General features: G+C 37.7%; 1 protein-coding gene across 3 annotated transcripts in view; it reads left to right on the top strand.

Annotated features, from left to right (window-relative positions):
* Positions 1-14,267, top strand: part of LPIN2 (lipin 2) — a 45,030-nt gene that overhangs the window by 17,403 nt on the left and 13,360 nt on the right. For all 3 annotated transcript variants that reach the window (XM_057397567.1, XM_057397568.1, XM_057397566.1), the window contains exons 4-9: positions 2,486-2,784; positions 7,183-7,290; positions 11,026-11,149; positions 12,059-12,380; positions 12,628-12,727; positions 13,816-14,003. In XM_057397567.1, coding sequence (XP_057253550.1) covers positions 2,486-2,784; positions 7,183-7,290; positions 11,026-11,149; positions 12,059-12,380; positions 12,628-12,727; positions 13,816-14,003 — 1,141 coding nt within the window. The remainder of the gene's footprint in view (positions 1-2,485; positions 2,785-7,182; positions 7,291-11,025; positions 11,150-12,058; positions 12,381-12,627; positions 12,728-13,815; positions 14,004-14,267) is intronic.

Here is a 14,267-nt window from a genome sequence, read left to right on the forward strand (position 1 = left end):
GTGAAAATAAGCACTAAGACTCTAAATGGTAACTTAGGATAGGGATTCATAACATTTAAGAGAAAGGAAGACTGGGTTCTGTTTTAGCATACCTCATGATTAAAATCAAAACTGAAAGCAGTGTCAGCCATTAATTCTTAAGACTTTCAGAAAGAAGAGTGATAAACACTACCTTTGTCCCCAGTGTGATGTTTTAAAGTAACTATTGCACTTGCTTAGTATATTTTGATTTGTAACAAGAGTGTATAATGTGATCTGGAAAGCTTGTAGTTCATGCCAAAACTAGATAGCTACAAAGCGGAGGACTGATTTGTATTTAGTGCTTTTAGACATTTTTTTTCCCCTCAGTATTTCTGGTACTGATCCATGTGTCCTTACGGTCACCTTTTGAAGCTGTGCTTAAGGTATAAATGTTAAAGCTGTCACTAGTTCCTGATTGCTTCAGAAAAGTGCTTTCAGGTGGTCAGTCTTTGCTGTTTTCACATCTTGAAAAGTGACAGATGTCACAGATGTGACAGATGACACATTCAGAAGTAACACCACACGCCCCAATTAATGCAAACTGGGACTATTACAATGTACTTCCAGGCATCTTTTGTTTTTTTGCCAGCTTTCTTTTAACTTTTCTGTGACTTTTTTAGATTTTCTCTTGTTATTCTGGCTTGTCACTGATTGTGTATAATACTAACTTTATGTGCTATAATTTTATTTGAAGGTTTTCACAGTGCAAAATCCCTGTGTGTCATTGGTGCTGTATAAGGCTGTATTTTGCTCTCCTTTCTCCATTTCTCTCTCATACCAGTTGGAAAAAAGCTTGTGTGTAACTCAACTCAGTGGAAAAATTGAATTTAATATTAAATAAAAGCAGTTAAGACTTTGAACACATTAAAAGTAGGATCAGTGCTTTGACTGTTTCTGATCACAGTGTAGTTCCTGAATAATCTGCGAAAGAGTCCTGTAAAATAACAGGCATCTTGTAATTAGTTCTGTTCTTACCATGAAATCGAGCTCCATAACCTTTTCTCTTTCTCCTCGCTATGCGCATTCCATTCTCTTCTACTTTTGTTCCACCTTGTCTCTTCTCAGTGAGTTTCTTTCAGTTTAGGTGTCAGTATCTTAAGTTTCTTGTTTTGATGTAAATAAACCGTGGGCAGTCCAGTGGTAAAGTTTTTCCTTCATTTGAATTAGTCCTTCAGATAACTGAAGGTTATTTGTTGACTTTTTAAGGTAAGTTATAGTTGAGTTTTTATTTTTGAAAGATGCTTTACATAAATAATGTCTGACATGGATGACAAGGCTGACTGCACCTTCACCAGTTTTATGGGTAACACTGAACTAGGAGAAGAGGTAGACAGGTCAGAAAGGGCCATTGCATAGGGCCAACTTGGCAGTCTGGAAGACTAGACCAACAAGATTCATGCAGAGTTTAACCGACATACGTGTGAAGTCTTGCATCTGATTTGGAAGAATCCCACGCAGCAGTACAGGCTGGGGTCTGACTGGATGAAATACATCTCTGATGTAAAGGCTGTCACTGTGGCAACAATGAAGGCAAATGTGTCCTAGGCTGCATTATCAGGGGTGCAACCAGCAGATGGAGGGATGTGGGATTGTTCCACTCACCCTAGGATATGTCAGGGCAAACCTGGAACACAGCTCTGATCTACCAAGACCTGGTCTCCCCAGTTCAGGAAAGACATGGAAAATTGGAGGCAGTCCAGTGGCAAGCCACAAAGATTATCAGTGTTGGAGAAGAAAAGCTGCTGAACTTGGCTGTCTTCAGCCTAGGGAAGATCTAACCAGTCTTGCAATACCTACAAGGTAGTTACAGGGCAGACAGGCACTCTCTCACAAGGATGCCTGGTGATAAGACAAGGGACAAAAGGGGGGAATTCCAGCTACATGTAAAAAAAATCCTTCACTGTAAGAACAAGACAGGAATAGGTTGCCTAGGTAAGTGGTGGACTCTCCCTTACTAGAAATACTCGACCTTTGGCTTGACAAGGCCCTGAATAACCTAATCTGTGGCCGTACTTTCAGCTAAAGATTGGACCAGATATGTTTCAGATGTCCCTCCCAACCTATACCTTTCTATGAATCTGTTTCAAATTAAACAGACAGCAGTGGATTAGCCTATTTTTATTACACCTTTACTAAGCATGGATAGGACTGGTGTGCTCGAGGGTAGATAATTTCAGAAACATTCCACTGACTAGGTATTTTTTTTTTTGCTAATAAAATCAGTTGTTTATGTCTGAAACTGTAAGAATACTAATATTTTTCTGATTTTTTTTTTTTTTGTAATCCATCTAGTGAACTTGGTTCCTTTCTGGATATCAGCTTCATACCACTGGGCTTGTTGTGTGGTTTTTGTGTCTAAATATAGATGCAAGAATTAATATGTAGCTGACAGCTGTCGGGTATGCACAAAACAAACAAAAAAATTAAAAACCACAAACAAAACTTATTTTCATTATTTGTTTAGGAAAAAGTTCCTGCTTATTTGGCAACATCTCCAATACCCACTGAAGACCAGTTTTTTAAAGACACTGACAGTCATTTGGAATCAGGGGAAAATGAGAGGACATGTGCAAACTCTGAAATTCCACACTCTGTGGAAACAGAGATAGTATTCACCCCAGGTTCTGTGAAAAAGAAAAAAAGAAGAAGAAAGAAATACAAACAAGATAGCAGGAAGGAAGATCAGATATCTTCTGCTGGGACGGAAGAGATTTTTGAGATGGAAATAAGCTCTGATGATGAAAAAAGTGTTCAACCCATAAGGTAAACTATCAGATACTTGCTGACTGCTTTCAGTGTTATCACTGAACATTTAGAATGTGACTTGTACCTTTCCTCTACGCGAGTAATGCATGTTTCAGTGGGCTCAAACAAACAACTCCAGATCATTAGCTTCCAGATCTTTCAGAATCCTTCAAGTTTTGTCATTTTGTTACGAATATGAAATCCAGTTAACCCCATTCTGGTAGAGAAGTGTTTTCTCTCCTTCAGTATGGGTCTTCAAGGAAGTCTTAAATTTAATAAGTACCAAATACATTAATGCAACAAAAACATTGAATCAGAGTGTTACCACATCTGTGACCAGTAAAACACAACAGAGAAAATTTGGATTTTAAAGTGTTTTTTTCATATGTCTTGTGGCTTCTTAGTTTATTTGCCTTATTTGTTTATTGTCATTTTAATGTCAGTGAATTGTCACTTAGATATTCACTGCTGTTTAAGTCTGGGACTGGGAATTTTGCTCTAGTTTGGGATTTTTCCTTTTTTCTGTTTAAGAAAAGCAAGATCTTTGTACAGCCTTCAGTGTTAAGAGTATCAAGACAACAATAAGTTGTCATAGTGAAATGTCAAAAAATAAAAATAACCATCAAGTACAGGAAGAAAGAAAATATAATCCATGAATTGTTTATTCTTTAATAAATTATTACAAATGCCTAAAGAATTCAGGAGTGTCACCCTAATAATGGCTGTTTTCATCCAGTGTTTAGAATGCGAACTACTGTTCTAGCAATTATCTTAATTTGACTAGAGATGAATAAAAATTGTAGGTTTGATTGAAATGTCAAATGTTTAGTCATAGCTGAACAGACATGGTGTTTCCGTAAAGGTTACTCTGGTTTTATATTTTGTGCCCTTTAGAATTAAAGATTGAAAAGGCTTTTTATTTGTAAGCCACATTTTTTTTTTGCATATATATATAAACAGAAACAGCAGTAGAAATGCATCCTCAGTCAGAGGAGAGTGTTGTGATTTGAAAGGAAGACCATTTTTGTAAAAGAATGCTGGTTTTTTTGTCACTAGCAAGAAGTGAAAAAAATGCATTGTAGTAATGGAAGCCCAGGGACAGTACATTTGTGGCTATGTATGTGTTGGTGGAGTTTGTATACAGCCAAAACATTGGGTACCACGGCAAGAAATAAAATACCTTGCAATAGGAGTACACTTTTTTCCGAAGGTTTATTTTTGCATCCTGTGGGGATGTAAGGTGATATTAGCAGGTTTGTTTGGATTTAGGTTTTCTCTTAGCTATAAATGTATGGCTCTGAAAAAGAAAAAAGAGAATATGGAAGCGTAACTAACTGTTACTAGATGTAGCTTCAGATTTCAAAGGGAGTCTGGTAAAGGGAGGCTGATGTTCTAGCGGAAGGTCAAAAATTCAGCCACAGGTACCAGCATAAAATGTCTTATCTAGTTCTGTTCTCATAGAAAACAAGCTGTTTCCTGTTCCTTGGGAAAATCCCTTTCCAAGTGTTTATTTAGCTTTTTAAAAAACATGTCCTTTGTAGTTCCTAGCTTTGATTTAGTTATGTGAGTGGTGCTTGATTTACCAGGAGGACTGAGATTGCAGAGCATACAACTCAGAAACTGAGGGTATTATTTCTCAGGGCTAAGACTGTTAAAGTAGCGATCTGTCTCTAAAATTTTACATGTTTATTTAGACCATGTATAAAGTGGGTAAAGATGAGAAATGATAGTACTGTTTATAAATATTGCAAAGTAAATAGCTTAGAATTGATAATGGGACTGGAAGTTGTAAGTTGATACATACTGATTTTCTGTTCTTATTGTCAATGATCTTTGACTGCATTTGGATTTTTTAACCTTCAGATTCATTCACTTATGGATAAAATATGCTGGTTTTGATGCTTCATGTGAACTCATTTGGTTCACATGTGAATAAAATCTCTTCAGTACTACCTGTGTGTCATCTTGCTCCCCCTGAAGTGGTAGTATTGAGAATCTGTCTGTAATAATTTTTTATGTGTTTATTTAATTGTTCACTAATACCGCTTTCTTTTGGAGATAGCACTGTGTACAGACAAACATAGTATGAAGTATTTTTGTCATAGCTTGGTTTACAAATACAAAGGGCATGCAGTCTCTGCAGCTCACATCACAAGTCAAGATGTCATCCTCAAGTTTCATAATACTACTACTGACTAAGAAGCTATTAAGACATTTTCAGAGTTCAGTATTTAATACAGTCTAAACTGTCTTGCAAATGAAAGATTTGTGCAGATGAGGTGCTCCTTTAACTGCTTGGGGTTTAATGGGCTGTACCGAGTAAGCATGCAAATTCCAAATGTTTACGTAGTTTAATAAATGTCTTGGTTTTGCCTGGGATAGTCAGTTTTCTGCCTAGTAGTTGGTACAGTGCTGTATCTTGCATATAAGAATAATGTTGGTAACGCACTGGTGTGTTAGTTGTTGCTAAGCAGTACTTAGTCAAGGACTTTTCAGATTTCCATTCTCTGCCCAGTAAGGAGGGGAACAAGAAGCCATGAGGGAGCATAGCCAGGATGGCTGACCCGAACCAGCCAGAGGGTATTTCCATACCATAGAACATCATGCTCAGTATATATAAACTGGGGGGAGCAGGCTCCAAGGTGCCGGTATTGGTCAGCAGTTGGTGAGCAGTAGTACTGTGCATCATTTGTCTTTTTGGGGATTTATTCCTCTCTCTCATTTTCCCATTATTATTTGCCTGGGAAAGAGTGGCTGGAAAGCTGCTTGGCAGAAAAGGACATGGGGGTGCTGGACAGTGGCTAAACATAAGCCAAGAGTGTGCCCAAGTGGCCAAGAAGGCCAACAGCCTGTATCAGGAATAGTATGGCCAACAGGGCCAGGGCAGTGATCATCCCCCTGTACTGGGTACTGGTGAGGCTGCACCTTGAATCCTGTGTTCAGTTCTGGGCTCCTCACTACAAGAGAGGTACCTCGGAGGTGCTGGAGTGGATCCAGAGGCCAACGAAGCTGGTGAATGTTCTGGAGAATAAGTCTGATGAGGAATGTCTGAGAGAACTGAGTTTGTTTAGTCTGGAGAAGGCTCAGGGGGCACCTTATCACTCTACAACTACTTGAAAGGAGGGTAGAGAAAGGAGTTGGCTGGTCTCTTTTCCCAGGTAACAGGCCATAGGGCAAGAGGTAACAGCCTCAAGCTGCGCCAGGGGATGCTGAGATTGGATATTAGGAAAAATTTCTTCACAGAAAGAGGGTGATCAGGCATTGGAAGCGGCTGCCCAGGGAAGTGGTGGAATCACTCCCTGGCAGTATTCAAAGAATGTGTAGATGAGGCCTGTAGTGACGTTGTTTAGTGGTGGTCTTGGCAGTCCTGGGGTAAAGGTTGGACTTGATGATCTTAAAGTTCTTTTCCAACCTAGTTGATTCTGTGACTGTAGTAGTTTATTTCAATTATTAAACTGTTCTTAATCCAATGATTGCAATTCTGCTCCCCATCCCACTGAGAGAGGCCTGAGGAGGGGAAAGTGAGTGAGCAGCTGCATAGTACTTAGTTGCCAGCTGGGGTTAAGCCACAACAATAGGTAATGTTAAAATCTTTTCTCCATCCATGAGAGAAATTAGTGTTACCATTCCAAAACAAGTCCAGTGCAACTGTATTGTTAATGAAAGAAAAATACTTTTTTCTTTCTTAATGGCTTAAAATAACGTGTATTGCATTTTAGACTCAAATTCCAGGCTTATCTTCCTTGTATTGTATCCACTGTATATGCATGATGCCCTTGATCTAACCTCAAAACGAGTTGTATCCTGAGAATGGCTATTTACTGAATTAGATCCGGAAAGCTGTAAAAAGATCTGGAGTACTTGTGATGGTAATATTCAAAAGAGACTTCTTTGTAAAATAGAGTGCATGCATGCTCAGTGTGTTTTGCTGTTCATTGGTTTGGTTTGGGGTTTTCTTCTGTTATTGAGTAGACATCCCAGTGCAAAACAAACCCCACTGTTCAGAAAAGTGCAGTGCTTCTAGATACCTGTAGTTCATGTTAATTTGTAAATTCTTGTGTAAATTCTGAGGCTAGTACCTCAAAAGAGGTACTAGAAAGGTTATGTGTAAATCTGTATGTTCATCTTTGGCTTTTAGTAATATTAGCTTCCTATATAATGTAACATCATTTATGCTGTTTTGACTTCTTTGATACTAAATTACTATGTGTCAAGAGTAATAGTTTTTTGAAGTTGCAGTAATTCAAGTATTAATAGTTTCTATAAGCATTTTATGTTATATAAAGGTGTGTTGCAAACAATTCTTGAAGCTATACACTTTTTATCTCTGATTTTTAATAACATAGGTAACTTTTCTAACTGAATTAGTAATGCATATTTCTTACAGCTGACTTAATATCTTGTGTATCTTCACAGAGGATCCTCAAATTCATCGCCAAAGGGTGAAGAACAAAAAGAATCTTTGATTTACCACTCGAAGGATCATTACCCATTATCTGATGGAGACTGGTCCCCTCGGGAGAAGTAAGTCACTTTGCAATTTCATCATGGTGTAATGGTGAATAATTATTAAAAAAAAAATGTGCCTTGTATTTAATTCCACCCTGATATATAAAAATATCAAATATGCCTAACTTTTGTGATGTCAAGTGCAGCATCTGATATTTACTCTGAACTTTGGGAACTTTTGCTCTACTGTATGTATTAAAAAATATTTGTGTCTTTTGTTTTTTCCCTCAAATGGAGAAAAGAAACAAAAGCTGTTCATGTTAAAATTCATTATTAAGAAAGAAAATAGAGTTAATAAGATTTCCTTAGGGTGAGAAGTGTATGAAAAATTAGTGTGTTCCCTGTGATTCACTCTTTACCCTAGCATAAGCAACACTTGATGTGCCGTAAAGAAGTGCTGAGTATGTAAGATTTTTGCCAGGTGAAGTAATGCAGATTACTTGAGGTAAAGCTAGGTGCTAACTTGAATCATATTCCACTTCAGAGCAGGGGATTTGCTACTTACTGGAGTTCTGTACTGTTCTGATAAATCAGATTAGTTGATTGTGGATTTCTACAAATGACATAATACAGCTCACCAGTCAGTTTTCAATTACAGTGACTATAGCATTTCTTTTTATACATTCAAGCTCTTTAGTTTCTGATGTTCATTTTATTATATTCCTCGTCAGTTTCCAGATTTTTTAAGGCTTACCCTTTGGATTTCACCACTCTAACATCAGTCTCTATTTGTATAAGGAAGCATTCTGTCCATATGCAGTAGCACTTGAGATAAATTTTGTACTTTTCCTTAACCTTGGACATAGGGAAGAACATACATACAGCACATAACATGATGAGCAGTATCTTGATTCATCTTAACTCTTTAATTAGTGTCTAGTTTTACTGCTTTTCAGTTTGGCTGAGGAATCCGCCTCGTAGCAGATTCATTCACAGTGCCAGCGAGGGTTACTGCTCAGCCTTGTGTGATAGCCATTGCTGCAGTTAGCTACACAGTGCACAGGTACCTGTCCCTTTGTATCAGTAGATGGTAGTGCAGAATAGAAGAGATGAACCTTCAGAAAATACTTTTTAAAGTGCTTATATTCTCTCTGCTTTGGGTGTTTCTGAGACACTGTTCTCAGTAGAGTCTGAATGTACCATACCATGCTTGGTGCCTGCTAATTGCCCCAGTGCATAACTTGTTAATGAGCAGAAGCAGTTGGACAGGAAATCCCATTATTGTTCTTGTGTATGTTTTTGGGTTAACAACCACATCCTCAATTGTACTTGATGAGATGTAGTCTTCAGATGTTCCCCAAAGGTTTGTGGTTTGTGACTGAAAAGCAGTCAACAGTGTTTGACCCTGAGGATTGACACGGATGTTGTGTGGATTATATCACCTAGATAACTGTAGCTTAGAGGCTGATATTCCTTTTTAGTTTATAAAACTCTAGCTACCGTAGGCTAGTAGGCTACAACTGGGAGATATGATTCATGTCTCTCTTCTTGTTTACGTATTTAGGGGATAGTCTGTCCTAACAACTTGTGCATCACGTGAGATACCTCAGCTCTTTATAGTTTGAGGTTTGTGGGTTTTTTGTTTGTTTGTTTTAACAAGAAGCTATGTGGTACAGATTGCAGTACCACAGAGAACTTGGCAATTTTCCTTTCCCTCTTCAGGGAGGGTGGTTGGGTGTGGGATTGTCTCTTACACGAGCCATCTAGGAGAAGAGAAATTTTGTATGAAATTATTTCTCCTAAGCCACCAAAGAAAGATTGTACAATGTAGCCATTGTGCAGTGAAAGAGAAATGGGAGGTTTTAATAACCTCTTTTTTTGGGGATCTGGAAAAGTTAACTGACTTGAGGTTGGTTGTCTTGCTCTTCAGAACCCTTGCAGGGAGCTACAGGAAAGATAATAGACTAGGTCTTTTCAATGAGAACACTTCTGTTTGTCCTACCCAAGTCAAAAGCATAACTATCAATTATTTGATACCTGATAACATCAGTGTTCTTCCTGTTTTAACAAGCAGTGTTAGCATGACTAGGTCATTATCACAAGTATGGACCTTTTGACTGAAGACTTCTCCTTGAGAATGATAATGGAAGACTTATGCTTTGGGGGAAGTGGAACAGGCAGGTTCTGTATTCAAACTTTTGCAGGTGCTGCTGAATATTAAAAATTAGGCTTAGAAACAGGTTAATATTTCTGCATGGCTTCCAATTGACTTGTGATATAGGCCGAAGAAATTATTTGGCACGTAGGGAAAATGAGTTCATATTCTGTCTGAAAACAAATAAATACATGTATTTTCATCAGTGTGTTTCTTTAAGCCCTTCTAACAGTCTGTAGGATATTGTTTAAAGAAAACTGAAGGGGATAAATCTCTAAATCATTTCCTTTTTGTTTCCGTGGGTGATGAGTGCTGGAAGTTGACAGTAAGATGATGAATCACCACTGTAGAAATGCTTAAATCTCCTGCTATCTTGGATTTTTTGGTGTCCCTCAGTAATAGGAGGGATTCTTAATGTCTGAATTGTGATCAGTTTAGTCTCATAGGATACTGCAAAAGCCCTGGCTCTGCAAACCTCCAGGAAATTTCAGATATGATACTGTATTAGATAACTAATTCCTGTAGGAATTTTGAAAGGAAATAAAAAAGAAATCCATAAATTAAATATCTGCAGGGGTTACTGAATATGAGTCAGCAGAGTGCTGCTGCAGCAACAAAAGCAAATGGGATTCTGCACTGCATCTGCAGGGCTGTTAGTAGCAGATGGAGATGTGATTGTCCCACACTACTCTGTGTTGGTTAAACCACACCTGGAGTGCTGTGTCCAGTTCTAGTCCCTACAATTTAATTTAAATACTGAGGTTTATATACACATTTTAACCAAAACAAAATAAGCAAACCCTAAACAACCCAGAATATGCTATGAGTGTCAAAATGTAAAAAGAGTGGCATTTTTGTAGTATGCAGTGTAATTGCCCTGTTAAAGGATAAACTCAAAGGTGTCTCAACACTAAATGCTACTTCAAAACACCAACCTCTTGTGTTTCCTGCTGAACCCAGGACACTCCCTAAGATCATAAGAGCAAAATGATTTCAAAATCACACCTTTCTAGCATTTTGTAGAGTTCTTTTGCTTAAAAGTAGTCTTGAGTAAAGTAAGTTTCAAACGCCTGTTTCTGTTTATGGATAATCACCACTGTAGGAAAAATAGGGTGGAGTTTAAAAGGTAGCGTAGTCCTGATACATCTGAAGGAAATTGTCAAGTAATCTCCATTCCCTCTCCCGAGTTATCCTGTTAATGTTGTTTTTCCTGCATAAGGAATTGGTGGTGGTGTGTGTATTTGTGGGTTAGATTTACAGGATTTTTATTAATCAAGTCTCGGCATGCAAAGCTTAAATGCTATATTTTTACAGAGGAAAGAAACTTAAAGCTAATTTCTGTCTTTTAGATAAACTTTTTTGTTTTATTCTGTTTTGTTTGGAAAATGGAACATGGGCTGAGGGGAGAGCTACACCTACACCGCATATGTAGCGAAGGAATCTGTTTTAGGATGATAGCTATGTAAGTCATTTAATGTGATTTTGGTTTTAACCTATTTTCTTACTGTCTGAAAACCCTGCTGGGCTTCTTGCCATGTTGCCGAATAATTGGAGCTCTGTTAAGCTGTAGAAAACTCTACCAACAGTAGCTGCACAACAAATGCATTTTAAACACTGTGGCGCTTTTTTTTTTCTTGTTCTTGTTGATTTGCTAGCCCTTTCTCTGAGCCAGTCTGCCCGAAAAGTGATTCAGAACTAGAAGTTAAACCTGCTGAGAGCTTGCTCCGATCTGAATCTCACATGGAATGGACATGGGGAGGATTCCCAGAATCGACTAAGGTAAATTTATGTGTTGTTTCTCAATTTGTGAACTAGTTTTGGCATATCTAAAATTGTGTCCAAAGAGAAGTTTGGGAATTCCCTGCCACTGTTTGGAATAATTCAGTTGAAGCAGGAAAGTAGCACCCCCTTGTGGCTGGCACATAGTCGAATTTGTGGAGTTCGAAAGCTGGCCAGCAAATTCCAGAAAAGCTAGGGTAAAAGTCTGACATTTTTGAATTTTTAGTGAGAAATGGCAGAAAGCAACTTTAGAGATTTAAAGTCCTTTGGTTTAGGCTATTTTACAGTTCTTTCCAGAGGAATTGTTGCCTTGATACAGTAAATTTTTAGCTAACAGCTGGTGACAGTAGCCCTGGTACATCTACATTTATGCTTGGGGGTTTTTTTGTTTGTTTGTTTTTTGTTTTGTTTTTGTTTTGTTTTTGGTTTTTTTTTTGTTGTTTTTGTTTGTTTGTTTTTGTGTGGTTATTTTTTTTTTTTTTTTTGCTGTGGTTTGATCATGTCAGCACTTCCCCTATGCCTGTTTCTTTATTTCACTTGTCAGTAAGCTAGTATGAAGCTTCTGTTGCAGGGAACTTTGCTGATTACATGAGGCGTGGTTTATGTTGCTGAAACACGTTTAAATTCTTACCCGGTTTACTTGTCACCAGGACTTGTACCAGGAGTACAAGTTTAATGTTTAGATCAGAATTGTGAATGCTCCATCCCTGGCAGTATTCAAGGCCAGGTTGGACAGAGCAGTGGGTGGCATGGTTTAGTTGGAGGTGTCCCTGCCCATGTGTCGTGGTTTAAACCCAGGAGACCACGGCAGGGGGGTTGGAACTAGATGATCTTGAGGTCCTTTCCAATCCTAACTATTCTATGATTCTATGTGAAATGAGAGGATTTGACTAGAGTTTTGTTTTTCAGATAAGCAAGAAAGAGAAACTGGATCATCCCAGAACAGCTACCATTACTCCATCAGAGAAGACTCATTTTAGGGTCATCCTCAGCTCTGATGAAGTTGAAGATGATGATGATGTGAAAGATTCTGTCTGTACAGTACTGAAACCTGAGCCAAGAACTCATCCTCTGCTTAAGCAGATGGATGTTAAAGATTCTCTTGCTTCTGCAATCACAGAACCACAAGACCCATTTCCATTGGATGCTGATCATCATTCCAGACTGTTGGTGGACCCTTTACCAGAAACAAAGCCAATAGCAAAAACTGACTCTCCTTCAAAAAAGAAAGGTATATAATAAAGTTGTTGATTCTTTCTTTCAGTGTGATCTACTAAATTTAAGGCCATAGTGGGAAAAATACAAATGTGCCTTTTCAGTTTTTCCTATTTAAACTCTTATCTGATTAAAACTATAATTAAACTCTTGGGTTTATAAATGCTACAAGTAAGTCTCACAATTATCCACAATTATGATTGTATTTAATGTGTCTGTAATGGTAGCTTCATCTGAGTAATCTTAATTGTTGAAATTAACAGGGGTGCACAAACGAAGTCATCATCAGGGGCCTGACGATATTTACTTGGAGGACCTAAAGGCTTTGGAACCTGAAGTTGCAGCACTCTACTTTCCCAAAAGGTAATTTTGAATTAAGGTCCTATGGCTCTGGGGTTATATTGCAGTTGCACAATGTGATTTACTGTTACTTAGGTATCATTTAGGTAGGTATTCATGTCTCATTGTGAAAATTTCTTTCTGATTTGACAAAAAACACATCTAAAGATCATGTATGAAGTCATTACTGAGAGTTTTCGTCTTTGTGGAATTTGTATGTTCTGCAAGCATAGAGGGGGAGTAAGTTTAAAGTGCACATTTCATTTGCAGCGGTACTTTTTTTGCTACATTGCTAGCTCTGGATAAGCACACATCAATTTATTTTTTGCATTCCCTGTACATCCCTTCTAACTTTATTTTTTTAATATGAAAAATCCCACAAGATGTTCATGCAAGGCAGCTCAGTCTCAAAATTCACTCTTGTTTTGTTTGGGTTTTTATAATAAACCGTTTTGTACTGCTAAAATACTCTTAAAAAAAATAACTTTTACAAATAACTTTTTCCAAAGGCAGACCTTTGTGAAAATGCAGCTTCATAATGAAGGAGTGTCTATTGGTTTATTAAAACTACAATTGTAAGGTTTTCAGCACTTATTACATTACTTGGGATTAAACTAACAACTAATCTTAGATGACTGATTTTTTTTTTTTTTTTTTCATTTAAAAGGCCACTTGTCTTCTCTGTTGTACGTCTTCAAAAGAGAGTGTTCTAAAACATCAAGCAATGTCCTTTTTCCTTTTAGTCTTATTCTGTAGCTTTCTGGTAAATACTGAGGAGCACAGAATGTAAAGGAGCTTTTTGTCCTTTAAATCGTTTTGTTTCAGGCAAGAGAAATGTATTTATTTCCCAATTTAAGGGAATATTAGGAGAACTGGAAATTATCACTCTGCCAGTATTATAAAAGTTTGGGGAGGTGTGCTTGTGTCCGGTTTTTGTTTGGTTGGTTTTAAATTTATGTTGCAAAATGGTGTAGCACCCAAAAGAAATGCAGCAGCAAGATTTTTTTCTTTTTTTTTTTTTAAGCAATCCTATACTGCATTCTGTAACTGAAAATCTATGCTTTTAAGTGAAATGTTTAAGAAAAATGTCCACTTCTGTGTTTGTTTTTTAGTGATTCTGATCCAGGCTTCAGACAGTGGACAGAGTCAGATACCCTTTCCGGTTCACAGTCACCCCAATCAGTAGGAAGTGCCGCTGCTGACAGTGGTACAGAGTGCATGTCTGACTCTGCTATGGACTTGCCTGATGTTACACTATCACTTTGTGGAGGTCTCAGTGAAAATGGAGAGATTTCTAAAGGTATGTGAAAGACTAAAACATAACTAGTAATAAAGCTCAACAAATGAATTGGCTTCAGTGCTTCAATTCAACCTTGCACAGCTTTGGCTTTGTTCTACGCTCATGTTGCGAAAAGGGAATGAATAATCTTTCATTTTCTAAAATTCCCAGGAAGAGGTAGCAGAATTTAACCTCAAATTAATCAAGAGCATTTGATGTCTCAAGAAGCTTTTTGGCTCCTTTTTTGCACTACATACTGCTTATCTGACCAACAGTTCTTGTTTC

The sequence above is a fragment of the Pezoporus wallicus genome, unplaced genomic scaffold (genome assembly GCF_028554395.1).
Source record: "Pezoporus wallicus isolate ANWC-B61680 ecotype Strahan unplaced genomic scaffold, APGP_CSIRO_Pwel_v1 contig_227, whole genome shotgun sequence".
In the NCBI taxonomy this organism is placed as follows: domain Eukaryota; kingdom Metazoa; phylum Chordata; class Aves; order Psittaciformes; family Psittacidae; genus Pezoporus; species Pezoporus wallicus.